The 27633-nt window shown below is 40.6% G+C and overlaps 1 protein-coding gene across 3 annotated transcripts in view; it reads left to right on the top strand.

Moving 5' to 3' along the window:
• LOC100741642 (ankyrin repeat domain-containing protein 6) overlaps window positions 1-27633 on the top strand; it is a 137099-nt gene that overhangs the window by 18225 nt on the left and 91241 nt on the right. Inside the window, exons 1-4 of one of the 3 annotated variants that reach the window (XM_024371357.2) lie at window positions 19387-19732; window positions 19842-20069; window positions 23444-23549; window positions 26111-26209. In XM_024371357.2, coding sequence (XP_024227125.1) covers window positions 23457-23549; window positions 26111-26209 — 192 coding nt within the window. In that variant the 5' untranslated portion in view covers window positions 19387-19732; window positions 19842-20069; window positions 23444-23456. Of the gene's footprint in view, window positions 1-19386; window positions 19733-19841; window positions 20070-23443; window positions 23550-26110; window positions 26210-27633 lie in introns of those variants that run through there. The other 2 variants (XM_024371359.2, XM_024371358.2) reach the window with 2 other exon arrangements.

Below are 27633 nucleotides of genomic sequence, written 5' to 3'. Positions count from 1 at the left end.
CCGCGTCAATTTTTTTACCATTGAAAGTCTCCGGCCAAAGCAAGACGATTCGCTACGTTATCGGCTACTGATCGTTCCGTGTTTTCTTTGATCACGGAATTATTCAACGGAGTTGCTCGCACGGTTTTTGCGCTTTTTCCAGATAGAGGAAGCCGAGGTTGCGTTTTTTAAAGGAAATTCATCTCGATAGCGAATCGCGGCGATTTATTTCCCGTAATTTGCGCAAACGAGGATGTCGAATCGCAGAAGCAGATAATTCGACGAACGCTTGCCATAGAGATATTCGTTCGCTGAGAAGGAAATCGAAGAAGTTGCAACGAAAAGAGATTCGAAAGGCCGGCATCTTTGATCTTCGTTCGATCGCGTATCAATTTTTCCGTGCGAAGTATTTATTTATCGTATCGTACTAATTGCTATCTCCAATCCATCAGACGCTACAACGTCTTTTTATTTATGCGAAGTAGGGGACGTCTCGTTTCCGGCACCCCTTTGCAAATGCTAATGGCGACAAGGTGGTTTGTTTTCGCGAAACTACATTAGCCCATCGCGGCGATAAAATATCTGAATGTTCGCAACCGCGAAGAACGAGATAACCGACGTTCCGTGTAATACATTACGTCTCACCATCTAAAGTACCACGTCGTATGTACAATACGCTTATAAGTGCATGTTGCCTTTAACTATACGCTTTGTACACCTTGTACCGATCGTGATGCGTGCGTGTTATATCTTTCCCAGTACACCTTGCTGTCGATGTATAAATTTACGCATTTCTCACTCGCGCCTACGCGAATGGATCGTGGACACCGTGTAACGAACTGTGTATTTGCGTTTGCTAGCAGATACGCTCATAGATCTAGACACTCGTCGTTCGTTCTTCGGGCAGACTTAATGGCAAATTGACCATGAGATTTTCCTTGTAATCTTCTCTCAACTTTCTTCCAGTAATTTACGTTTTTTTATCACTTTCGTTTATTTTTCAATCGTACGGTTCGTGTCTTAATTTCGCAGCGTACGCGTGTCTTCTGCGTAGCTACGTAACGAAATACGCATAAAGGTAACGAGTCAACAGAAGATTCGGATCGGAAGAGACTCATATTGTTGTGCCTTGGAGCGTCAACGTTGTTTTGGTTTGCTAGGTTCAAAGGTGAACGAACTGCGAACAAAATATTATCGCTGTTATTTATAATCGTCAGCCGGAGTTACATTCCAGCACTTTTTATAACAACAACTGTAGTTGTAAACAGACGAACGTGCTCTCTAGGACAGTCGTAGCGAGCCATCGAGTCGAATAGCGAGCGACGATTACGACCGGCGTACAATATCTCTGTACTTGTATTTAAGGTGATTTTAATATACACCGACTATTGCAATTTTATCACTCGTCTCTTTGATAAACTAACGCGTTTAATAAACCACCTCGGTAATTTTATAGAATAGTCCGCGATGATATTGGCGATCGTCTAAGCTTGCAGAGTGCGTTCAGCGTTTCTCCCGAGATAAAAATATTTTTATAGACGGTGTGTTTATTCCGTTCGCTACGAAGTATTGTTTACATCATTTTTTTTATTTTATGGCCTTTCTCAATGGTTTATGGTCTGTGTCGGTTTATTGTTCATTGTTAGGATACCGAAGAAGGGTGCGCGTTTGACTAAGAGATTCGAGTGTTTCTTATTTTGTAAGTAAATAAAGAATTTTTTTACGAATCTACGTTTCTTCCGGTAACTTTTTATAAGAACCACGTATCCTATCGCTTACAAATATCAAAGAGGAATTAATCGAAAGAAAATGTTCGCGATATTAGGAACGCCGTGCTTTTTTACCTTTTCCTTTTTCGACGTTCAGAATCGTATTCCTTCGGGAGAGTCGTTGCCCTCGATCGGATACCTCGACCAAATAATCCAACAAAACGTGCCTGATGAGTTTTTCTAGTGGCGGTCGTAACGTAAGGTGGTCGTTTCGAGGATCGTCGTACGATTTCCATTCATCATTTTAAACGAGCACGGTTTTAACTGGCCTTGCTGCGTGTAAGCTACCCGTAACATCGCGATAAGATTGGCCGATCGAAAAGAAAAACAGTAACGCGTTCATTATTTATTTCCAGCTTTCTTTATCGTCTTTAGGTACCTCTCTTACCTCGTAATCTCGCGTTAGACTCAACGATATATCGTAATTCGAGTCCACGAGAATTGCCATGCTAAGACGAACTGTTCACGTTCTATGCTAATCTTGTACTAAATATATGTTGCACGGCAATTATCCTGTAACTTCTATGTACCTATGTATGCTACGTATGTATTGTAACGTCTATACAATTATAACTGCTACAGTGTCGACGAAGTTTGGAAATCTGTTGTTTGTGAAAAACTTTGAAAAGCTTTCTATTGTAAGCGTTCGAATACTTTCGTCAGCCGCTGTAGCTTACGTTGCCAGAATCGGTTCCCCAACTGGTAGTTGGAATGAAAGACGCTGCTCCATGTACGGATCGGGCTCGTCGTCTTACCCTTGGGACCGACCTCGAACGAATCATTAGCAGTACCGTGCATTAACGTGGGCGTAACCGTAGACCCGATCTCTAGATCGAGTCATCGCCATCGTCAAAACGATAACGGTCTGCGGCGAATTAATAGTATCGGAGATAAATGGCCGGTGTTGGAGCTAGGCCGAATTATTGCATGGTGAAAAAACGGAGCAGCTGTCGGAAGGCGAAACGCCACGAATACTCAACTACCGGCCTTGCGTTGGAAACGGTTTTTTTAGGTCGATCGAGCATTTCGCTTGGAAGCAAAGCGACCTCGTGTTGCGATTAGCGGATTATAACGGCGCGGCTGCCTGAAAGCTTCGTTCGCGATAACGTGCCAGTTGGGATTAAGTTGTTCGCGTTTGTTGGAATTAAGCGTTTAGCGGTCGGTTATGAGAGAACAGTCGAAAGAAACGCGTAAACGAACGTAAATTGGATGATACGTGGATTTGTTAAGATTAACGAGATACGCTAATTAGCAGCGACCGATTTAACGAACGTTTCAAGTTCGAGGGATTTGAATTTTTCACGCCTATTATCTCGATAACTTAGAGTTATCTCGAATTTGGAAAAATCGATGGCGCAGGTTTTATTTAGATCTACGCTGTTCACGTAGCGAGTTAGCTTAGAAATTTCTATGAATTTAGGAGAGTCGATGGAATAAATCAATTACCGAGAGTTTCTTATGTAACGAATCTTTGAAACTAAAATTACGTTTCTTTTTCAATATTCTTTTAAAATAACTTTAACGGATCGTCTTACTCGAAAGCTTCTCTTCAAACCAGTTCGCGTTTTTCCAATTGCGAAAAGTTTTTGCTTTCGTCCGAGCGAGCTTAACCGCTCGAAAGATCAGTAGCATTTCCCGGAATTCATGTAAAATTACGCTCGTATTCCTTCGTTATTATTGTCCCTTGAACTGAGAAAGAACTGGCGTAAATGGCACTACCGTCTGATTTATAAAGTGTTTCTGTTTAAAGGTGGAACATGTTTATTTCCATCTTCGTTTCTCTCGATACGATTCTGCAGAAGTAACGTTCATGAATCGCAATTGAAACAATAACGAGCAGAGGCATCGGATACAAAAAACGAGAATGTGGTAACAAACCAGCGATTAGCAGCTCGGCAACTGCACTTTCCCTCTAATATGATCGCTCGATGCAGTTTCATCGAGATCCATGATAAAAAGGGGCTCGGGGCGGGCTGTTATCGTCCCTCTGGTGAATCGTAAGAAACGCGACGAAAAAAAAGAATACTCTTGTTCCGTCTGGTTCTTCGTAGCGTGCATATCGACGGTTGTCGGACACGATACCGGTTTTACGAAGCGACGTTGATCTCGTTCCGCCGTATCTTCGGAGAATTACGCAATGCGTTCTCGCAAGATGAGGCGAGTCTCGCGTACATCGTCGTTCGTCATAGATCTTCGATCATTTTGTCCGAAGATTCGACGGGGAATGACTGGAACTTTGATACGAATTCTCGACGAAAATAAATATTTAAGTACACTCTTAATCACGATCGGTATCTACGTGATTTTATCACCCACCGGGCGGTCTCCCTTTCTCTCCCTCTCTCTTTCTGCCTGAAATACTTTAGTGGATATTAAGGACATTTCCGAGCTATCAGCGCAAACTTAACCGGTTAAAAACAACTGGTTAGAAGAATGGAAAAACTCTTAATACGTGTACACAGGCTCGTTTCCACCTATATTTAGTTTTTTAGTTAGCAACTTAATGGTGTAGAGGATTGATCTTATCAAGTATCACGAATAACAGACTATCTGTTTGTGAGTAATTTATTAAAGATATTAATTCGACACAAAGCACAAGTCCAGGTATAATAACTTTCGCGAAATAAATACGCACAGTCTCAAGAAACTTCGTATACACGTCTGATGCGTCTGTATGCTTATAGTACGATCGCTGAACTTCCACGCTCGTCATTTCGTTTGTTTATTTACACTGGTCGGGGAGTTTGAACTCGACTGCGTTTGACGATTGCAAGTAGCGGCGACATTGTTTTGCTCGGAGTTCATTACTCCTCTTCATACTCCGAAACAAAACAACAACAGAATTTGAATTTGTCCTGCTCGTTGAATTTGTTCGTTAGTGCGACTCGTACTTTATAGCGTGGAAATTCGTCTACTTTTGTTTCCTCACGACTGAAGTTAAACATAGGACATTTAGTATTCTTTACATGTTCGATAATAGTAGATAAAGTTGTATTATACAAGCTGTTATGGAATAATGACTAAATATATTAAGTCGAAGGAAGCGAAGCGAGGATAAAAGGAACGACAAAAGTCGATCTTGAAAGAGAAACGACTTGTATACGACTGTACAAGAAACGAAATAAAATAGACAACACGATCGTATCGCATACGTTTCTTTCAAAGAAACCGATCCAATAGTCTTGTATATTGTACGTTCCATTCTTTCGAACTCGAGCGATCATAACAGTTTCGATAATTGGTTTCGATTATCACCGATTATTAGCAGATACCAACTCGAAGACGAATGGCCAAGAAAGAGCCATTGCTATCGACCATTCTAATCGGGATATCGATGATCTTAACGAAGGTGAATCCGCTAATTACACGAGTCACGATCGTTCAACGATTTACGATCGCAACGAAAAGTAGAACTCGAGAGATCGATCGCGATGTTTCGCGCCGGTTTCCACTGGATCGCCATTCCTTTTTATTCGATCGGCATCTTTACTCAACCTTGGTAATTTGTACGCATTATCGTAACGCGATACAAAATTGTCGGCCAACTTTTGCTTATCGCTGGAACAGCTCGCGCGAACGTGGGACGATCGGTTTACGGATAACAGAGCGACACCGAAGTACGCTTTAATCGGATTTTTTGGAAACGTTTAATCAACCAGCGTTAAACGCGTAGCAAGACTAACGATGAACTTGTACCGTAGACATTCCACAATTATCGCGTTTATATCGAACTAACGACACGATTGGTTACTCGAATATTTTAAAGTTCAAGGACGCTTGAAATTTCTCAGTATATTTCAATTTCGCTCTCGTTTTAGCAAGTTGAAAGTTCTTTCATTCGTTGCTTCTTAAGAGAATGCTCGACGCGCAATGAGATCTTTTTTTCATATTTCGTTGAAACCGAAGATATTATTTAACGTTAGAAAAATATGATCGAATCGAAGATGACGAAGAGAACGTGACCGGAGCGTCTCGCGTCACTCAGTGACTAGCAACGTTTCTTAACGTTCTTAATGTACTACAACGTTTTATTGAAATTCTAAACGATCGGTACTCGCCGAACCAGTAGCTCCGAAAGTTCGTGCGACGAACGAACGAAAAAGAGTCGAGGCATAACGAAGACGTGACCGTATAAGAAATGCGTGCCAGGAATCCAATTAAACCGCTTTAATTCCCTTGCTATCTTAATCGTCGACTATTAAATTTAGCCCGCTACCTCGATAAAATGGCAAACGATGCCGCGATCGTAACGAACCGGTCCAGGCTTCTAACACGGAAACCACGAGCGTCGAAAGAAGGAACGCTCGTGCGCTGGATCATCGACAACTTTCGAGTGGAACGTGTACGTCATAATGCAACTTACAATTGAAAATTAAGCAATAATCGCGTGGACGTGGCCGCCGTGAAACCAAGAGCTGATTGATGGAATTGGCGATGTCGTCTGTAATTAAGTGCCGCGAAAACGGTATAAGTGAGACGTATATCAGCGGACAGGAGTAAGTTAATGAGGCGTATGCATACATATAAGTGAAGTAAATGGGGAGAGACGCGTATTCAATCAACGTTCATGTTAAATTGCAAACGAACGCGAAATGTCCGCTTGGCCAAAGCGATCGCGGTTAATTGGTAATTACCTGGATAGAGATCTGCGAGATTATCTCGCTATTATGCCAGAAATGCTTTGGTCTGTTCTTTTTATTGAAATTTAAGATTAAGATCGGAGATGGGATTGCTGATTAGAATGGAAAGTAATTGGTATTAAAGATAAAATAAAATAAAATAAAATGAAACGAAATAAAATAAAATAAAACAAAATAAAGTAAAATGAAGAAAAAAAGAGAATGAAATATAGATAGTTGAATCAACCAAACCGCTATCAATCTGTAAGTACTATAGTCATTTTACTACACAGACGGATGGTTTCAACGCTCGTTTTCCATCGCAAAAATAAAAATTCTTAGGGTTTCGTCGATTCCTATCGGTTGTAGGTTAAGGAAAGAAAATACGATACAAGTACATTTGCACAAAAACAAGTACATTTATACTTCTCTGTAACCGAAGCATGAACGTTATCGCGAACAAGTATTCTTGAACGTACGACATTCGTCAACGATCAATGACCATACACGTTACGTTAATGTTTCAGAGGAACAAAGAGTAATTAAATTCTACCGGCTCTAAGAAATTTTTCTCCGAAGAAGGGAAACGTAACGAGAACATTGAAAGCGAGAAGAGCAATTTTTCTCCGCCATAAAGACATCATCGAACACCGCGTTCCCCGAGTTGGCCTGGCGGTTTTTCTGCGTCGAAAGGGAAAATGGTTTGTTCCGCGGCCATTCTGCCGTTAATTGGGAAAATGATTTTATCCGGAGGTCTTTACGCGAGCGCATAAGAGCGGATTGAAAGCGCGCGGAATCTGCGCGGCGTTGATCTTGCCACAGCCGAAAGAAATAGCGGACAATTATCTACTCATCCCTTTTACTACCGCGGGAACGAAACACGCTGGTTCACTCTGCTACGCATTCCTTTGCACTCCTGCAGTTAGCATCGCGCCGAGAATCGCCGATTCCCATGATACCCGATTCCCCGGTGGTGAGGTTTATTCGGTGAATTAAGCGGGCAAATTACGGCCGATCCTCCTCGTAAAACATATCACGCTCTCTAATATATCGGCCGGGATATTAATATGTTTACCGAACGGTTCGAAGAATCCTTCTCGGCTTAATCGAAAGGATTTACAAGTTGGTAGAAGCCAGGAGTTACCTCTTTTTATCTACGGGTTAAGCGAAATGATCCATACGGTTAATCGAGTCCGGTGTAACCGGCACGGAACGGCGTTACTCTGGGATTTCGATCATTCGATAAGTAGAAGCAACTATATTAGTTAGACCGGCGTGTAATTTCTGTATCTAATCTGCCTTAATGTAGAAACGATTAGTTTCCTTTCGAATAGTCGATTTATTTCAGCCATAGATTCATCGAGGACAGTAAAATAACGTTGCTGAGTAACCAATACAACTTCTATCTTGCTTCTTTAAAGCGTCTTGTCTGACGTTTGTTCGTTTTTCAAGATATGTCGAGGTATATTTGAAATTGCTCGTGTTCTCGAAGCAAACTTATACCACGCAGTCTACCGTCGTCAAATGTTTCAAACGAAACGAAGAGAAAGAAATGGCAGGAAGAAACAATTTCGTTTGGAAACGACAGATAGAACGTTTCAATCGCGCGATATAAAACGTAGACTAAAATCGAGCAACCGAATTCAAATCTAACTCGAACTATCCCAGCCACGGCGACCATTCGACGACGCTCAGTTCGAAAGTCAATTCCTCTTCCCTCTTCTTTATCCCTTACTGCGAAGCCAGACTCGTTACCACTTCGAAGTAACCTCGAACTCGTCCCCAGGTATATACGAAACTGTTTCCATTAGCACTAAACCATCGGATTTAATGCGAGCTTGGTCGTGTTCGTGTCGTGCGTTCCGGTTCTAAGAACTCTGTGTCCATTCTTACGACGCGGTGGCGAGAGAGAAGCAGAGATTCCGTTTGCCTTGCTTTTGTTCTCCGTTTTGCACGTATGGTACACACGTGATAACGTGGCTATCAATATATTTTACCAGCGCACGTGCGTTGCTCCAGTGTTTGCCACGTGTTCCCATATACGGTCGTCCGGAGGAACCACTCCCATAGGAGGCGCAATTAAACTATCCATCGAAGGTATCGGCGGCACAAAGACACACGGAGAAATCCGCAGTCTTCGTCGCGAGAAAAATCGTAAAATTAATCGCTAATCGGTCAACCGTGTGCATGATAATTCGAATCGAAGGTTGGACGCTTATTAAAAATGACGCGAGGCGATGGAACACGATTCGAATTTGTCCGTTTTCTGGTTTCAACGGTTAATACGACGATCGGTGATTCAACGAACAGCACGATGATTAATGAACGAGTTATCAGTCGTATGGATTATCAACGTATCATAGCAGCCGCCTGATCGATGATTTTGACAGGTGAATTTATTAAATATAGGAATTTAGCGTGAAATTGGATATCAACTTCTTAGAGATTAGAATATTACGCGGGAAAATATTTGATAATTTTCATTTATCAATTTCTAGGTGCGATAGTCGTCTACGACGTCGATCATTTCTGTCTTCAGAAGACTTTAGACAAATTTTCGGTTCTAAAAAAAGATAAGATTATATGATCGCTGGAAACAAATTTTCTTACACGTATTCGCGCGTGTTTTTGTAGAATGACAGGAGTGGAACTCACGGAACGTGGACAGCAGCGTTTAAGATCGCGTATATCCAATTTAACTGTTCAATTTCAATGTGAGCACGCGAGATTCGTCTTTCCTACGTGATATCTCTCTAAATAAATACCGTACGAGGTTTATACCGATTTTTCTTGTTGAAGCAGAGATAGCATCGCGATTTTTCATTTCGTTTTTCCTACGTCGACGACCCTGGTAGATGGTGGACATCGATCACCGTCAATTCATCGCTAGCGTACAATTTATCCTCCTGCGAGCCCAGAGATTATAGGAGTTGGGCGCCGCGTGCAGATTCTTCATCAGGATCGTTCTTTGACGTATAGTTAGGCTTGGCCGTGCGAGTTCCCTCCGCTTTTAATGACACTCGAAAACAATATGGCTTTACGACCGATAAAATTCGCCTCGGCGAAATGTTCCGCGCGGTTTTTCCATTTCTCTCTTAACCCGCGTATTTCCGTGTTTCGTCTCCGGTTATCGCAAGCCATTAATTCCGAAGAAAAGATTGTAATTTCAAGCGAAAAATAAACGAAATAAGATAAATAAGAGAAATATCTTTTCGTTTGTGAAATAAACCTTCTTTCAAATAAATTAATTCTTTCCCATTTTTATTCTGTTAGATGTACTTTTTATGTCGATTCTCTCGTTCTATTATACCAGAAATAACGCGAATATCCATCTAATTGTAATTTTATAATTAGAGAAATGAAGATATTCTTAGAGAAAATTCTAGAAGAAGGAGTAGATCTAGCCTTTTATTTCGCAAAGAAGCGACACAGTAGGCAACGTTTTACGTCTAAAAGCAGCGTTTAAAATCAACTCTTCTCATGTATCATGGTATCGTGCGTACGTATAGTCTATTTGCTGCATTCGCATCCTTTACATTCAGCATCTCTGGTATTACAAACGTGATTATACACGAATCACGACGTAAGCGCGCCTTCTTGCCAGCTGTGATGACCCGTTTTGAGGTTTCGAATGGTTAACAATGGTTCCGCGAGGGATCGATATTGCGATCTTACCGCGTCATGAAGCATACGCTGGTAAGATGACACGAAAAGATCAGCTTAAAGGATGCTTTTAGCCGGTTCGTTATTCAGTTTGTAATCAGATTTGATCGAACGTGTCCGCCTTGCTTAGCATTGAAAACGTATAACGAAGGTATCGGAAGCATCGACTGACATTCTCACAGGAGTATAAAACGTGAAAAGTCAGATCCAGTTTCTTTTACGTTCGTTTAACGGTTCCTTAACTCTTCGAGGAATATTCGTGAAATAATTGCTGTTGAATTTCATCGTACTTCTTCGTTATAGACAAGGCGGTCGTATAAAGAATAAGAAAACAATGGATACAATCGGATAAGATTTGAAATGTTACATAAATTAGAATTGCAAAACGGCGAGATAAGTGGTAGGATAAATTCGTTCGTTAATTAAATGCTTCGACGCGTTAGTCGGTGGGTGTACGTAATGCGATCAAATATTCGTGCCAGTCATCGTTCGAATACAATGGATTTTCATGGCCGATGAACTTGAACATAAAACGATTACGCGCGCTAAATTTTTGTCTTCTCGTACCTTACACGAACATACTTTTCCTATTTTTTCTACGTCGCCACATATTTATGAAGATTTTCTTCGAGACACCGAACGTCTTTCTTCATTTCTTATTTCCAAAAGAATAATTGCAAATATTGGGTTGACAACTAAGTGATTGCGGATTTTGTCAATTTCACCTAATGACAAAATCCGCAGTCACTTGGTTGCCAAGCCGATAGTTCCATCGATCCGGCTTTCGGAAGTCTCCAACGTTAAGAATCACGTGGAATCGATATTTTTGTAGAACCGTCGCGGACTGTCGCGCGATTTTAAAGAAAGCACAAAGACAATACCGTTTTCGAACAATAAGATCGATACTGGTTCCGCGTGTCCACCGATGCTACGCGAATCCTATGCCAGGCCCTTTCTTTTTCTTCCGTGTCTCTGGCTGCGTATCGCCACTTGTTATCTGCCTGTACACCTCTTGCAGGCTCATCGTTCTCGACGTTGTACAATTGGCATACAATAGTGCGTATAGAATTAGAATCGCCGATATGCCGCTTTGTACTCGTTAGGAATCGACTTACGAGCCCGACGATGCAACCCGGTTCTATATTGATGTACCTTGTACAGAACGATCGCGATGTCTATCGTAACTTTCGATGTTCGATGCTTATTCTCTATCTGCTTCGACTTCCACTCACCGTCGCTTTTTTCTTAGTTCGTACGAAAATTTTTCCAATTCTCCAGATCACGATTTATCGTCTGCAGCGTAGAATTCCTATGACCATTCGTGTACGTCGCATTGTTCCGTGTTATACCGTTCCACCCTCGCACGAATCACGTTTCAAAGCTCAAGGGTAATGTTTCCAGCCAAAACATTACAGGCGGTAGAGCCTATAGTATTCAAAACGAACTTGAAGAACATAGCGAAGAAGAGATTGCATTTTACTCGGATCTAAAGATAAGCTTGATCTTCCAAATTTATTTCGTTAGCGTTTGAAAATTGTACACGGTATAAATCGCGTAATATCCCTACGAATGGCTTGGCAAGATAGAACTCGTCGAAATGATCGACGATAAGGTTAAAAACATACGACGATACAGAAATCCAGAAGCAGTGGATCGAAAATCAATTACGAATTAATATTACCCAATATGGTTCACCGTCCTGTCTTTACGTCTATCAATAGGCCATTGGAAACAAGTTTTCCAGCGATTACTCGCCGAAATACATCCATCGAGGGCTGATTTACCTGGCATTGGTCAATTACGGAGAAGAATCCGGCGAGTTGGCCGCGATCTTGCCTCCGATAACGCGTGACAGAGTTGTTCGTTTCTCCGCCGGGGTATATTATGCCGGACCGTGGCTAATAATTAATAAAGACCTTCATATGGGCCAGCGTGGCATTAAGTCGTTAGAACCGGTGAAATCGATTGGAAAATACTTACAACGGCAATTTTGTTAAGCTGGTGCCGATAACGTTTGATGGCGAGGCAAAACCTGAATGTAACCGATCATATTGCAGCTGGTATCGATCGCCAACCACTATGATCCGTTCTCCACTGTGGTTTGCGATCATCGATATCGCGGTTAAAATAAATAGACTGGAATCCTGAGCCGCGGCTCGATCCTCTACGGACAACCACGAGAACACGAAACGTGTAGGACAGTGTCGGCCCAAGGATCGTTGTTCGCTTCGTGACGTCGCGTCAAATATCGGCTCGTGTCGCTTCAACGTATCGTTGGATAGCGTCGTTTTTTATCGTCTTGGCAAATGCCTGACACACTCGTCGAACGTTACAATTAAATATCGATCTATTCGCCAACGTGCAGACGAGAAGTTGGAAATCGGAATGGTCGAGTCTTCTTTCGAACTGGAATTACCGTTGCCGAGATCTCGCGTGATCTCGAGCGATGCTGATCTATCGATGGTAACGATTCTGCGAATAACGTAATCTTCAATAACAATAATAATACTCTTGTGACTATAATATAATAAACGACGACGGTTATGGTCCGCATCGCATTCATGGTCAGCACGCACGATGGTGATCCAGACACTAATTAAGAAACCGGTAATGCCGGGTTACCACGGCTATTTAATAACTCAATATATGTAATTATCGATGGATTATTTAATTTCAGTCGCAATTGCCTGCAGATGGTACCACGTCGCCACGAGCCTCTGCATTGTTCTTGCCTCGCGATGCGTTCATGCGTGCACGCGTTTTCGCGACGTTACCTAGGCGTGGCTGCTTCCTTTTAATTGCGTTTCATGACGCGTTACTCGATCCACAAGATTAATATCGCCATCCATATAGTCGAAGATTTATAGCCGTTATAAATAGATATTCAAAATCAGTCGTTGTAAGACAGTTATCAGATGTTGTAAAATCATGCTATTGGCGTTTCTGTTAGACAGACAGCATCGTGCAACACTCGTCGTAGCGTCATTCGGTAACAGAAAAGAAACCTGCATCCAGACAAGCCGCAGTCTCGTATGGCTGGCGTATAAACGTGGACTCGATAAAGGGATGCTAGGTAACCGCGGATAATTCAGGTAGCGAGGGAGAGAGAGTCCATTGAAGCGTCTCGCTTGTATTCAAATTCGACGTTCACGAGCGTGACCGTGTCACGTAATCGATAGGTGAGCACCGACACGCCGGATGGGGTGCGTCGTCCTTTTAAAGGCAGGACGTAATCTCGCCTGGCCACGTCAGTCATTGCCTGTGCGTTATCTCGGCCGCATCTCGTTGACTCTATTTCCCATCGCCGTTTAACCCTGCGGCATCGCGATAGACGCGTGTTTTAAACGCGTGCTTCGATGCACACCTGCCTATAAATCCGCTACCCGGTTACTACAAGCACCGTGTGTTCCCTCGATTCACCTGTTGATTCCACGAACGACCATGTTTTGCGCGTTACGTGTGTATGAAGTTACACGGTGAAGCGACTGAAGTGCAACCATCGAGTTTTCATGGGATGTGGGACGATTGAGGCGTACACGTGGTCGAATATCCGTGGAATCGTGGAAGGAAAGTTTCTTTCAGGTGAAAGTCATCGCGAAGACGATCTTCTCCCGTTACACGTATAATTTGAATCGTAAATCATCTAATTACCGATCGTATTAATTTTACTTCTGAGATTCGTATCTCCAAGGTTGTAATAACGGACGTAATTAGTGCGTGTTTATAAATTTCAGCAAGTAATACAGCAAGTAATTTATTCTTTCGAGAAATCGTTCAACGATTCGTTCGACACACGTATTCGCGATGGAAGTATAATAATGCTTTATCCATCTTCTTTTTGGCTATTTAATCGCATCTCTTTAATACGGAGTTCAATGTGAAACGCAAGGCCATCGTGACACGATTGAACGCTCCTACTACGGTAACCCAGTTTTATGGAACTTGCAGAAGAAATTATATCTCGTTACATATTCCTCGTTCCTTCTCAATTCCATTCCTGTCGTTCCCGTTTAATTACGATGTCTTTCTTTCTGTTTTTCGTATTTCCATTTAATGAGTGTTACGTGGCAAAATTTCTCCTTCGTGTCGAACTTGATCCACTTTTTATCGAAACTAATTAAGATTTCTTTTTGCTCGCTTGAAATTTCATCTCTTTTTAAGTAACCGCTATACCGTTATAAGCTTCGTCTCTCCTATTTCTTAACTTGCTTCAGCCAACGAATAGACAGACGAACCCTGTTACTTTCAATTAACAAAGAATAGTTAAAACGAACAAACGTGATAAACTTCAACGCCATCCATAGACCGAATATACCAATATGTTTAGAGGCTGAAGTTCGTTCAACTAATAACGAAGCATCTTATGCAATCACAAGGAACGCGGGAGCTGAAAGTATAAAAAATGCGAAAGCATCTACAAAGACTTCCGCGTTTCCATGAATATTCATTAATCAACGGCGATCATCAATTCTCCGCACGAAAAATTTACATACTTAGATCTTCCATCGACCTTGCAGAGAAATTACAAAACTGTGAAAAAGAGACGTATAAACCGCAACGTTTAACTAGTCGACTCGCTGTTATCGTTACTCGACAAATTATTACGCAACAGGACCAAGCTGTTATCTTAAAACTTACGATCGTACGATGTACAACCATAGAATTTGTAGAATTTCGAAGGAATCCACGAGACGATAAGGACGAACAAATCGTTTCAATTTTCCCCGTTGAATGTCCCCTGGTTTACAAGCTCGCTCGAACGTCGAACGAATCGACATGATCGGCGACGGGTTGGCGTCGATACGCGGAAAGAACGAGACGCCTGTGCATAGTGTGCACGCGGCTGCTATGCAAATATGTTACAAATAGTACCGGGAACAGCGTATTTGAAATGCCAGCCGGTATCTGGGCTCGTGGATCGGTTTTGACTGAATACCTCATTAGAGCGGGACACCGGTTCTCGGTAAAACGTCGTTAGGCGTATCCTACGTTCGGTTCGTTGGCGGACTTCGCTTTCCCTCCGTTGAAATTCCGTCACGGCCGTTTTTGCCATGCTGCCGTTTAAGGTAAATAAATTAAGCACGGTTGTCCGATCGTGTAAAAACGCGTCGAGTTCGTTTCTTCGTATTACCCTTGCCGCTATAACGGCTGCATAATGGATTGGTCACGAATTTTTAACGCCAGAAGTAAACCATTTGTTGGACGCGATGGAAGCTTAAAGTTGTTGATTTTAGTAATTATTAGATTACGTGAAATAATTGATGGAGTAATCGTGAAATAATTGATGGAAACTATCGAATATCGATTCGACAATGGAATATCTTTTTGCTTTAGCGAAGAAAAACAGACACGGATAAGGGTAATTTTCGTTGGAAACTCGTGTTATCTATCGTGGTGGAAGATATTTCGTTTTCATCTACACCTTTAGAACCTCGGTAGAACCGAACGTGATATTCGAGCAATCTCATCGAAGACTTTACGGCGCACCGGTAAAGCTATTCGAACCATAATGGTTTTCTGTTTCGTTCGAATAGGGAAACGATCGTAAAACCGTCCCGTTTGCATGGCATTCGTGTATATCTTCATTTTCATTCGTTTCCATTGGAAGTTCAATCGCGATTTCAGTCGTATCGCGGAGGTTTTCACGGTAATACTTAAAGGCGCCTAACGATACCGAACATGGTTGTAAATAAATATTGCGATTATAACGAACGCGACCCAGGGTATTGCTCCTTTTGGTTACAATAGCGAGCTGATAGCCCTTTTCTTGGCGATGGAGCGAGAAGAACCGGTTTGCGTACGCGTCGACAACCTTGGGAGTAGAACAATCGAAATTACTTGCAGCCTGCCATTAACGTCTCGCGAACAGATCAATTTTTTCTTAATCCAATATTTTTGCCACTCTAAAAGACTCGTTATTTCCTTATGTTCGTAGGTAATAACAATTTACGTTAGGTTTAACCTATGGCGCTGTGCAGAAGGTTCTGGTCAGGTAGGTCGTTCGCTTCGTAGTCAAAAAAGAATTTTCGCTCGTACTGGCTACAAGGACGTGGAAGATAAACGAAAATACAATATTTAACTACGTAATATTAATAAGATTCTCTTAAATATCGTTTCTTGCCAGTTCTTCTACGTAAACTGACAAGATCCATCTGTCTATCGACACGAACGAAATCGAACAGCGTCTAAAATTAAGAAACCTAACTCCTATCGACTCCTATCAATCGCCTACGATCTAGCGATACTAATCGAACGTCGAGACTTACAAGGCTCGGCAATCGTTCGCAATTTCTACCACCCTGGCCGTCTTCTATGCGATTGAAACTAAACACGCAGCCGTAGCACGCGTTCCACCAAAAAGCGCGATTCTCCAAACAACGCTGACCGCGAGAATACACGGCGTCCCGAAGAATTCAATTTCACGAACAATTCGAAACATTCAGAAAATCACGGGTGGAACACGCTCGAAACAACTTGGCTTGTTTCTTGCCAGCGGCTCGGTTGATCCCGTGGTCGTGGATCGGCGTCAAGTTGATTTCTCAGTCGTAGCCTGGCCAGTCGAGGATGAGCATTTAATTGAACGCTTTGTTCTCGATGGTTTTTGCCGCTGTAGCCTTCGTCTGATTGGTCCACCCTGATCACGGAAGGAATGTTCTCCTCGTTCGAGTTTCTGTCTTGGTAGACGGATAACGCAGGGGAGACATTCTTATCTCGCGGGATCTCTAATTAAAAGATTTCTCATTGCCGCCTTCGCCTTCGGGTAGACAACGAGAAACGGGGCGTTCGATCGTCGGGATGCCGACGACGGATGCCGATGCCAGCCGTTAATCGACGCCGATTCCGGTTAATCGGTAATTAGCGATGCGGATGCGGCATCCAATCGCCGCTCGAATGATTGAAAACGATGGATCGTTGCTTGTTCGGTTGGAATAGACGAGGGTGCCTCGCATCCGCGATTCGACATTGTTAATTGAAATCTGATAGAGATTGACTGGTAGCTTCGTCTGCATCGGTAATTTTGTCGTTTGCGATTTCATCGCCTGGTTTAACTCTTCGCATTCGATATTTTATACTATGTAATCTGCGTCGAATTTTCTGAACGCAGATATTAAGTTCTATAGCTCGGCAGTATATAGGAGAAGAATCTGAAATAATAAGAAAAAGTCCAGTTTGAGATATTACGTAACTTTTAATAAAGAACGCTAGTCAAAGAAGAGGTGGCAAACGATGGTTAAACGTACGTCGTTAAAGACTTGCATTGAGAGAAATCGCCGCTGGATTTCACTGTTTCAAAGGAACCTCTTGAAGTAAAGTTAAGATAAATTGAAGGTTCAGCTTGTAAATTTCATACTTAGCTCTTTTATTGCGATATCAGGATCCTAAAGGGCAACTCGTTTGCAACCGAAACGATCGCGCATTTCGCGCGCATTCTTCGCTTTATTCGACCACTTGGCAAATTAATTACGACCTGGTCGGGCAACAGGGTGGTATTATCTAAATCATAATTTGCCACCACCATTGATATCACGTCGATTAATAACATTACCGCGTTTAATCATTTCGCGAGTTATAACCGAAAGAAACAAGCTTCGTTCCCGTTTTGTATATTCCACGGTGTTCGGAGTATTTTAATTAGCGTAATGTATGGCTGACGATTTCTTTCGGCTACGCGGTGTTTTACCTGTGGAAACAGGGTCAGAGATGCCGCGAACGAGGGCCGAGGTCCTGTTGGATATGTACGGACACGCAGAAGGAGGGATTTCTCGTGCGTACGTGATGTAAGTCCACTGTAATTAAGAATTCCATTTTACTTGGTAAACGAGAAGAGAAATCGGCTACGTGTACGGTCGCCAGAAAACGTTCGAGTGTAGGAAACTAGTGACTTTGATACGTGGAAGATAGTCTCGTCTATTAAAAATATCTTTTAATATCTATAACTTTGTCAATTTCCAGAGTTTACACGTATATTTCTATAAGGTTCTGCGCGTATACTTTTGAAACTATATTTTTGAAGAAATTGTGAAGGATCAGTTTTATTAAGATCCGTAACGGAATATTTTCTCAAACGATCTGTGATCTTTGTCGCAACTCTATTCTACGATCTATCAGTTAGAATCTCGTGCACATGGCATGCAAATAAATGACGGAGAAATGTTCCACGATGAAATTAGACCATTTGGAACTTTCCTCGATGTAACAGGTGCTGCGAGGTCCCTACAGAGACGATAATTTTCTGTGCGTTCCACGACCGTTCCCCGTGTAATTATTAACCAAAGACAAGCGAGCCAAGAAAGTATGCTTTATGACCCTGTCTTTCGAGCAACTGCCGCTGATTACGGGTACATCGGTTGATCGTTTGCGGTCGTGATTCAAGGCTTCTTGCGTCGATTTCTAGCAAACCGTCGCTTTTCCGTTATTCCTCGCGTCGATCCACCGTTGATTGAATGTTTATCCGGTTTACGGCCATTGCGATTAAATTTTGTTACCTTACCTGGCGATTTTTTTCTTAACTCGGTCGATATCTTTGCTCAAAGTTGTTCTTTAATTTCGAAATGTTCGAAATTATCAAAGTCGAATAGTAACATAGTTTCCGTAGAAAAGTTACTTTCTATCGATCATCGTAAAATATTTTTATTCGTTTAGAAGCGAATTGTTGGCATAATTTACTTAAAAAAAAAAAAAAAAAACGAATGACGCTATTTGACTAATCTTACGATAATGAACCGTGTCAATTGTAATTTTTAGTTAAGATTACAATTCATTTATTAACGCAGGTTTGCCATAAACATCCATTTTTACTTTTTACTTCAAACTCTGGAAACATTTTCCTTCCTCGATGAGTTTCTTATTTTCATTTAAGCTATGGAATGCGCACGTTAATAAAAACGGTTGGTAGTTAGACAAAAGAGAATGTTCTGCGAAGGAAGATAAGCTGTAATTAGATTCTTCGAAAAGCTAATTGGAAGAAAGGATGATTTATGAGGTTGTTTTCGACGAAGTTCCTTATTGATAGCATTCTTGATTTAGATCGTTGCTCGATATTCACGTCGTTTTTCCGATTGAAACGATAGCGTAATCGAATAAAGTCAGGCATAGAAGACGTCTATTTATATCGATCGTATCATCGTTTGAATTTCCTTCGTCTTAATTCCGTCTCGAATTTAGCGCCACATCGCTGTTTAGTTTACCTCGTTTCTCCTCGCTTCTTCTTCGTGTTTGTATCTCTTCGGATATTTTCTTTTTAAAATACTTTGTTCGTAAGATGTGTGAAAGGCGTGAAAAATGTTAACATCTTATTGAATACCAAAACCAATTATTTAAAAATAGTATGGTTAATTTAAAGTTAAATTACAGTCTAGACAAAATTATTGCATCGGGTGTTTATATGAATAATTGGAAACAGCGTAGTGGAAATAGCACATTTGCGTTTTGGAAACACAAACACACACGTTTGGAAACACAGGCACGAACACATTTTCTGTTTTGGAAAGATTACTAGACATTTCGTTTTGATTTTCGCGCCCTGTTACCTCAGATCGCAGCGCCACGCGCGGTATAACATTGCACATCTTTACAACGCGCGTTTCGACACATGTGAGGTACAATAACGTTAAGATTAACAAATATTATATTCTCAATTCGCTTTCTAACAAGAATAGTGCTAGGATATTCGTCACGATTGTTAGTGCTGTCGGAAGTTTGGTAAGTTACTGTTTAAATGACGAGTTATTGCTTTTCCACCGTATTTTGGTACAGTTGATAACGAGCTCGAAAGGTTGTGTTATATATTACGTTCTTTTTTGTTCTCAAGTTATTAAGCTATGTTGTCGGATACGGTGGTTGGTTCGATGAAAGACGCTTCTCCTTTACTGATCACGATGACGAAGGATGGATACGCGATAATTAAATCGCCGCTGGATCGGGAGAATAAGGTGGACTCGTTGATTGCACAGGTCGCTTGATTTATATTCGATCGAAAGAAAAATTAAACAGGCGGTTTCGCGATAAGTGGAGTATGGAGGATACAAGTTACTTTATGGTAAGTGTTCAAATTCTTTCGCGAATCGCTATAAATATTTGAGTAAAGAGAACAGATTGAATGGTCATTTGAATTGTTCACTTGTTGGATATTAATATAATTCAATTTAATTTAACCGTCATTTTTCCAGCATAGTAATTTGTCCCGTGGTGTTACATTGACATAACTCTTCGTACATTGATAAATGACCCAATCAACAGGTTAATATTTAAGCTTAACTTCACGATGCCGATATAATTAAGGGAAATATTATATACTATATATTATCTTGAATTTTTTACGTACGTAGTTTTAATCGAAAGTAGCCGGAAGCAAAAAGAGCAAGATTCGTTTCGTAAGTAGAGTCTGATGTGGGAGAATTATCATCGATTTCTCAAATATCGTTTAACGAGGTGTGATTGATCGATCGTCGATATCGGGTTACGATACGTTTCGTATAAATTGCGTACAGGAAATTTAATTATTCCGATGAATGCGTGATCGTCTAAACGAATCGAGTATCCGCCTATTAATTTACTATAATTTTAGAACACAGTTGTATACACGTTCGGTGAGCAGATACTATTCTTTGCCTAGTATTGTAGATCTCCACTTAGCGTGGTCGGGTCGTCGAGAGAAACCGCGGTATCATTAATCAACGTCGCCCCTTGAAAGTTTCGTATTATATCGATGCACTTGCTCGCAACTGTATATACCTGTGTCTACGAGACGTTTCACTTCGATTCACGATGAACGGTACTGAGAATTTAATAGATTATGGCATGGATTGTCATTGCGAAATAATCTATCACGACGCAAGAAGGTTCATTGTGAATATACAGCGAGTCAAGCGAATTAAGTAAGAGTATCTTCGACGGGTTAATATACGAAAATTCTAAAGAATATTATAGCAGAGGAAAGGGTGGAATCTAAGGTTATTACCACCAAGTATCTTAAGACTAATTAAACTTCCGAAGCAAGCCTTCATCTACATCGTTAATTTTACAAAGATCGTTTACGACGTTAATGAACCGAAGCACATACATGCAAATATAACCGTATTCCCTATCCGAATTACACGACTGGTATACCGAATAAACGTGTTTGCATCGCTTTCAACGCCATTCCCCACTTTCTGATAGGCTAATGATTTTCGCTTATCGTAGGAAAACCGAATATTATATAATTTTGCGTTTTACGAGATGGCTCGCTCGATAATAAGAAAATGAGAGTAGGGGAAAAAGCGCGTAATCTGTTGTATCAATCAGTTTGTTTAATATCCTATTTTCTTTTTCTATCGTTTCTTTCTCCTAGGTTCTTCAAAGGACGTGTGGTCGAGGGGCGGAGGTCTTAATAAATACCGTTCAACTCGACATCTCTTTATTAAACAAAAACGAGAAAATTGTAACGCACTTGCGTCGAGGATACTAGCATTTAATGTTCCAGGTGGTCGTTTAATATTATATGTTAATCATCCTTTTCATTTTAATGGAATAGCGTGGCAGCGAACTATAACTTGCGCAACGAAGGTAAAGCAAACGCTTATTTCGTCGGATCGTCTCCGGTCTCGTACGAAGACCGGAAGCTTAAATATTTTACAAGATAAAGCTAAATTAACGTAACAATTAAATTAATATTATTTCTTATAAAACATCGTGACTATTTCACGTTGAAATACTTTCTCTTAGCTAGCACGGGACGTAGAAATTAGAAAATCAACAAAAGTGGACTATTATGTTTTCCACAGCGATTTTTATAAATGCGTCTGATTTGAGTTTGGAAAATTAGTTGGGAAAAATTAAAGGATACGTCTACGAGCCACTTAATATCGTTATAACGAGTGACTCAGAAACACAGGGATCATTCAGCAAGTATTTTTCCTCTCGACTCACGAATCCATCGCGTCCATTGTCTCCGAAAACAATGGTGGCCTGTATCATTGTTCCCTTTATAGAGGATGCGCGTCGTTTTCTTCGTTGTCACGCCCTTTCCTTCCTTCTAATGAAGATCTGACCGCCTGGATTATGAATGCGATTCTATGTGTAATATTAATTTGATCAGAGGCGTGCATATCTTCCAACCGTGTCGAAAATAATGTGCTTGGAATGCATTAATGCAGGGCTTTTGTTATTTATTATACAACGTGTTTGTTTTATCCGAACTATATGTATGATGGAATATCTCATAATTGTTATTAATAATGGAACGTGTTGAGCTAGGGCTTTTGTTATTTAACATACAATTTAACATACAATGTGTTTATTTTATCCGAATTATATTTATGATGGAATATTTCACAAGAGGCTGAAAGTATCGATAAAATATTTATTTATACATCTTCTACTACAATTCACAATCAGTAGGTTGTTGAGAGTTTCGGTGTAGTATGTTTCATCGCGAATTATTACCTTCTCAAGATGTAAATTGCTATCATAGCTGGGTTTATAAGATTTATTTTGAGTCTCTGGATGATTCCAGACATTCGACTTCCTGTTGCTTAATTGCCGCAATGAATATGCTATGGATTTTTGCATCCGTAAATACGGAGAGCCTCGAATTCGCAGAAATTCACCTGTTGGTTTTGTTCCCTTTCTATATAGCATGTGCGTAATGTCCTTAACCGGTTGACATCCGGCGGAAACCTGAATTCCCAGCTTTATCTGTTACAAGTTTCGAATCGTGCATAGTGATAAAACCTCGTAAGGAAAAGGTTACTAAGAAATCATCCATGAATGTTACGAATGTAATGTAGCGATAATTGACTTCGGATGCCAATTCATTAACTAACAGACTACTTCATTATGTTAACGATGTTCCCAATAGCTCACGATAGTATTTGAAGAACACTCGTCATAGAAAGCTGTTACGCGTACGCCGCGTTTCGAGTAAATATCTTGTAACTTTTGTGTACATTTTCAGATTTATTTCAAAATTCACGAATGCAACGACAACAGCGGCCAGCTCATTCCAATGCTAATAAAATTTCAAAATCTTTCGTATAACACGCGTAGTATATTTATCTATGAAAGATTTCCACGAGCGTTGGAATGCCTTGGCGAGCTATTTTATAATTTCTGTCAATTTCTTTGCTTGAGAAAAATGTAAAAATCGTCGTTGAAAGGTAGTAAAAGTTGCTCTTTAAATATCTATCTCTCGTTTCCTTTTTTGTCGTATCGTCGCTGTCGTTGACTCTATAGGAAAAGGGAATCGTTTCGAAGGAATCCGATTCGATGAAACATAGAAAAACCGAGATCGTTCGCCGATTCGATGATCTTGTTCCGAAAGAAACTCGCGATACCGGCGTATTTGACGTAATAATCTGCACTGGTTGCACGAAAAGCAGCCGTTTTAGATCGAATTCCTCTAATGACAGTCCATTTCCTTTTCTTTTGCAGATGCGTGGCTGGAATGGCAGAAAAGTTACGCGAGGCGGCCGCACGTGGCGACGTAGCGCGAGTTGCGCGACTCCTCGACGAAGATATTAAACCGCTGCCGGACGAAGTGAGTCTCCTTCTCCGTTTTTTCCTTTATCATCGACCAGATCTTATTTTTTTATCGTGTTGTCGCGACGAAGCTGTTGCGGTAAATGACTTAGAAGCCACATTGATCGAACTCCATAATATGAAAGATACAGAGAATCGACCATGTTACGAACGCTGTTGCTTAAATTTATCTGAGAATTTACTATCATCTTCCTGCGATAAATGAACTTGTGGAAGTAAGCAACTTCTTTCTCGCGTGTTTCTCATTATAAAATTCAACACGAACAATCAAAATTATGTAAAGGTTGGATAACGATAGATCAAACTAACGAAATTATTTGGAATCGATAGATTTGGCATCTGAGCAGCTCGCGTCGTGCGAAAGGATCCTTAAAAGGAGAAGTTGACCGTTTGCAAAAGAGATTTCTAGAGATGCGAGTTTGGATGACCGTTCGGCCCACTTCTAATTATAGCACGCCAAGTCATAGATTGATCGAGCCTGAGTTTCATTAGAGGTATACGGGCCTGAGAATGTAGTATATTAATTACATTACATATTTACATCTGGGGTTGTGACAGTCGCCGTCGGTGGGAATGTAGATAAGCGTGTTCGGTGTGCATTTGTCAAAAGATTGTCTGGAAGCCTGCGGGGAAACGTTGCCCGATTATCCACGCATTCATTACAATTACTTCTTCCTTAATTGCGCCGATGAAATTAATCGTCGTGCGGTTTTTTTCCACTTTAGCCAGCGGCTAACTTCGAGCTAAAGTGCTTTATTATGCGAGAAGCCGACACGTTCATCGCGATTCATCGTCGTCGGCCAATGCACCGAATAATTGAAATTATATCGATCGATGTTTCAGATCGAACTCGCAGCAAAATGGCTTTCCTTCCTGATAAAATCACATTGGATTCTTCGAATCTTTTTTCCCCGATAATCCATTTTATTCTTTATCGTACTGGAGAGAACGAGGGAATTTAAAAATAAGGATATTTATCTTGAAAAATTCCTTATTTTTTTATCCAAAGAATACTCTGTTTATTTTTTTCTCCTCGATAATATACATATGCTCTCTATGTGTGTTTCGTATTAGTAATTCTTCTTTCTCAACGATATATTCCATTTTTCAAATTCTTATTTTCTATATCAATTCTATACCGTTTTGCTCGTTTCTCTCCTTATCTGTTAGAATAATTCCGTTTTCTAAATACTCCATTCATTTCTCTAATCTCTATATCATATTGGTTTTATCTACATGTAATATTTTCTACTAAACTTGTAAAGAACACTCTAACTTCAAACTTTATGGCTTTACTTACCATCTCACACGTGGCAAGCGTTTCTCCAGTGATTCTTAGTCGAGACGAACGAATCGTACGGTTTCATAGGATCGCGATATTGGTTGAAACAGAATTTATGGTGGCTACACGTCCACCGCCGTTGATTCATATACGCAACTATTTACTATTTGATATATTACACTTTCTGCATCTAAGGTTGCATGGATAAGATATACTTCTTCATTAACACACGGAGTTAGTGCGCTCTTATTACCCGAGGCAACGAGCCACAACCTTACAGGAAATCTGAACATACATAGGTTACTCGCCGTGTCAAAATGATGTATACTCTCATTTGTTAAATTTGCGTAACCTATGTCTTTAACATCGGACAGGAAGAGGCGTATAGCAGTACTAATGTGTCTAGTATTTAAGTCTAGCATTAAACAGTATTTAGTATCTAACAGAGATTAAAATTCCAATTTCGATCTAATCCTTCTACGCCGCCTTACGTTGCATCGTCTCCGTTCAAAGAAAAATTGACTTCGCTCTAGTTTTCCAATCTTTCTCTCGTCCGACGAGTGGAAAGGCTTCGAACGTTCTAAGAAAATCTGCCATAAAATGGTAAGGAGAAATTACGCGTGTCAGTAACGTTCCCTTCATATTTTTCGCAAATTTAAGAAATCTTTCAAGGATAGAAAAGTACTATTCGATCAAATGTGAATGGAAAAATGCAAAGATTGACGAGAAATTTATGTAAATAATGAGATCAGGGGGGACTCGGCTATGTTAGTTGCAAAGATGCATCGGGTAGCGTTGCTTGAGCCCCTGTTCGGCTAATTAAGCCTGCGTCCTGTCTGATCGCAGCGGCTAATTCGACACGAGAAATGCGTGTGTTACAAACTGAAATGCGGGTACCTATTAATTACGTTGCTAATTGATCCTCTCGTGAATCACGAGCGTCGAGCAATGCTTAGGGAAACTTAATTCGCCGATAAAGTTCGCACTTTCCTTCTCCGCTCTTCTCTCGAGATAGTTTTTTAATTTTGTCTATAAATTTGAAAGCTTCGCTGATCCTCGATTTCTCAAATCCCTTAGTTCGTTGATTTCTTCGTTTCTTCGTTCATCGACTCGTCGTTGGACGTTCGTTTCTTTAAATAATTATTTTTAACTATTTTATCTTGTAATATTTATCAGAGTATCGGACTTTGTATTAACGATTAAAATCTAATTCGAGTATTTTATATTTCGAGCATGTTTATCGACGATATTGATCGAAAATATATTTTCATTTACAGAATGGCAGAAGTCCTCTTTTATTGGCTGCGGCAGGCGGCCACGTGGATGTCTGCGAAACGTTACTTCTTCGTGAAATCGACGTCAACGCTGCGGACAATGTGAGTGAATATTTATTAACTCGTTTACTTGCGCAAAGTTGTATGACAAATTTCGTTTTATGGAAGTTTCGTTCGTACTGTAGTATCGTAAATAATTATAACTAGTTTATTAATGATAAATGAATTAAACAGATGTTAATTAAACAGAAAACAATGGTTATTAAACATGAAATAATTGCAACAAACAAAATAATAATTAAAACAACTAGATAATTAATTAACAATTCTCGTCAACGTAAATTTAACTCTCTCTTAACAACGCTAACAACACTATCTCGACAACGCAATCCGCGCTCTCTGACTTCTCAACTCATGCTGCTGTTAATTCGTTTATCGTCCCCTAGCAACCCCTTGTCTTTTGTCTTAGCCTCGTATCTCTTGTCTTAGCCCCACTACGCACATGCTCAGTAACCGCTTGTTTATAATTCGCACCTCAGCAACCGCTTGTTTACAGTCCGCACGACACCCCCAAGCCCCTCGTCCACGATACCACAATACAAATAGATACAGTCTCGTAAATTCCAATAACTTTCTATTAAAGATAATTTTAAGAGACTGCTCTATTTAAGTCCGGTTCCGAGTTAAAAGTAAAATAGAAAGAGATTTTATAGAAAGAGAGTATATAATTCGCATCTCAGCAACCGCTTGTTTACAATTCGCACGACACCCCCAGGCCCCTCGTCCACGATACCACAATACAGACAGATACAGTCGTAAATTCCAATAACTTTCTATTAAAGATAATTTTAAGAGACTGCTCTATTTAAGTCCGGTTAAAAGTGAAATAGAAAGAGATAGAAAAATATTGTGAAAAATCATGGCGTGTAATTCGAGGGATAAAGGGCCTAAATTCCGAGCTGCGGGCAACTCGGGCTTCGCTAATAATTCACTAGCTTAGGTGGGTTGGTCCACGCGTCAGTCGCCCAATATATCAATACACCGTCTAATGAAGGGTGTAGGGATAATTACGCTTGTAATTGCTGGTTTACGTACTTGTCTTGCAGCTCATGCTCGTATCGCGTAAGTAGAAAGTCGTCGATGATATTTAATCGAATCCTTAATTCGATTTACAAAGAATAATTATCTATCGATTCTGTACAACCCACGGGCAACCATAAAACATTGCCGCGACACGGATATTAAACAGAAAATTACATGCGTGGACTGTAATACGCAGAAAATTGAGCGATGCTTGCAGAATCGATTCTAGACACGAAGAGGATAAAAGTGTAATACTAAAACAATATTCCTAAATAAATTCCTATATATTACAAATCAAATCGACAGAAATGTACCATCCGCCTCTTAATCGTTTGAGTCCCAGAGATCGTTGAAAAAACAATCGAAAAATCCTGAACAGCGCGAACAGCGACTTCATGAAATACATCTATTATTATTAGTTAATAAATATTTCAAGCTTTGTT

Source organism: Bombus impatiens, unplaced genomic scaffold, assembly GCF_000188095.3.
Source record: "Bombus impatiens unplaced genomic scaffold, BIMP_2.2 scf_1275, whole genome shotgun sequence".
Lineage (NCBI taxonomy): Eukaryota > Metazoa > Arthropoda > Insecta > Hymenoptera > Apidae > Bombus > Bombus impatiens.
This window is presented reverse-complemented; position numbering and strand designations above follow the sequence as displayed.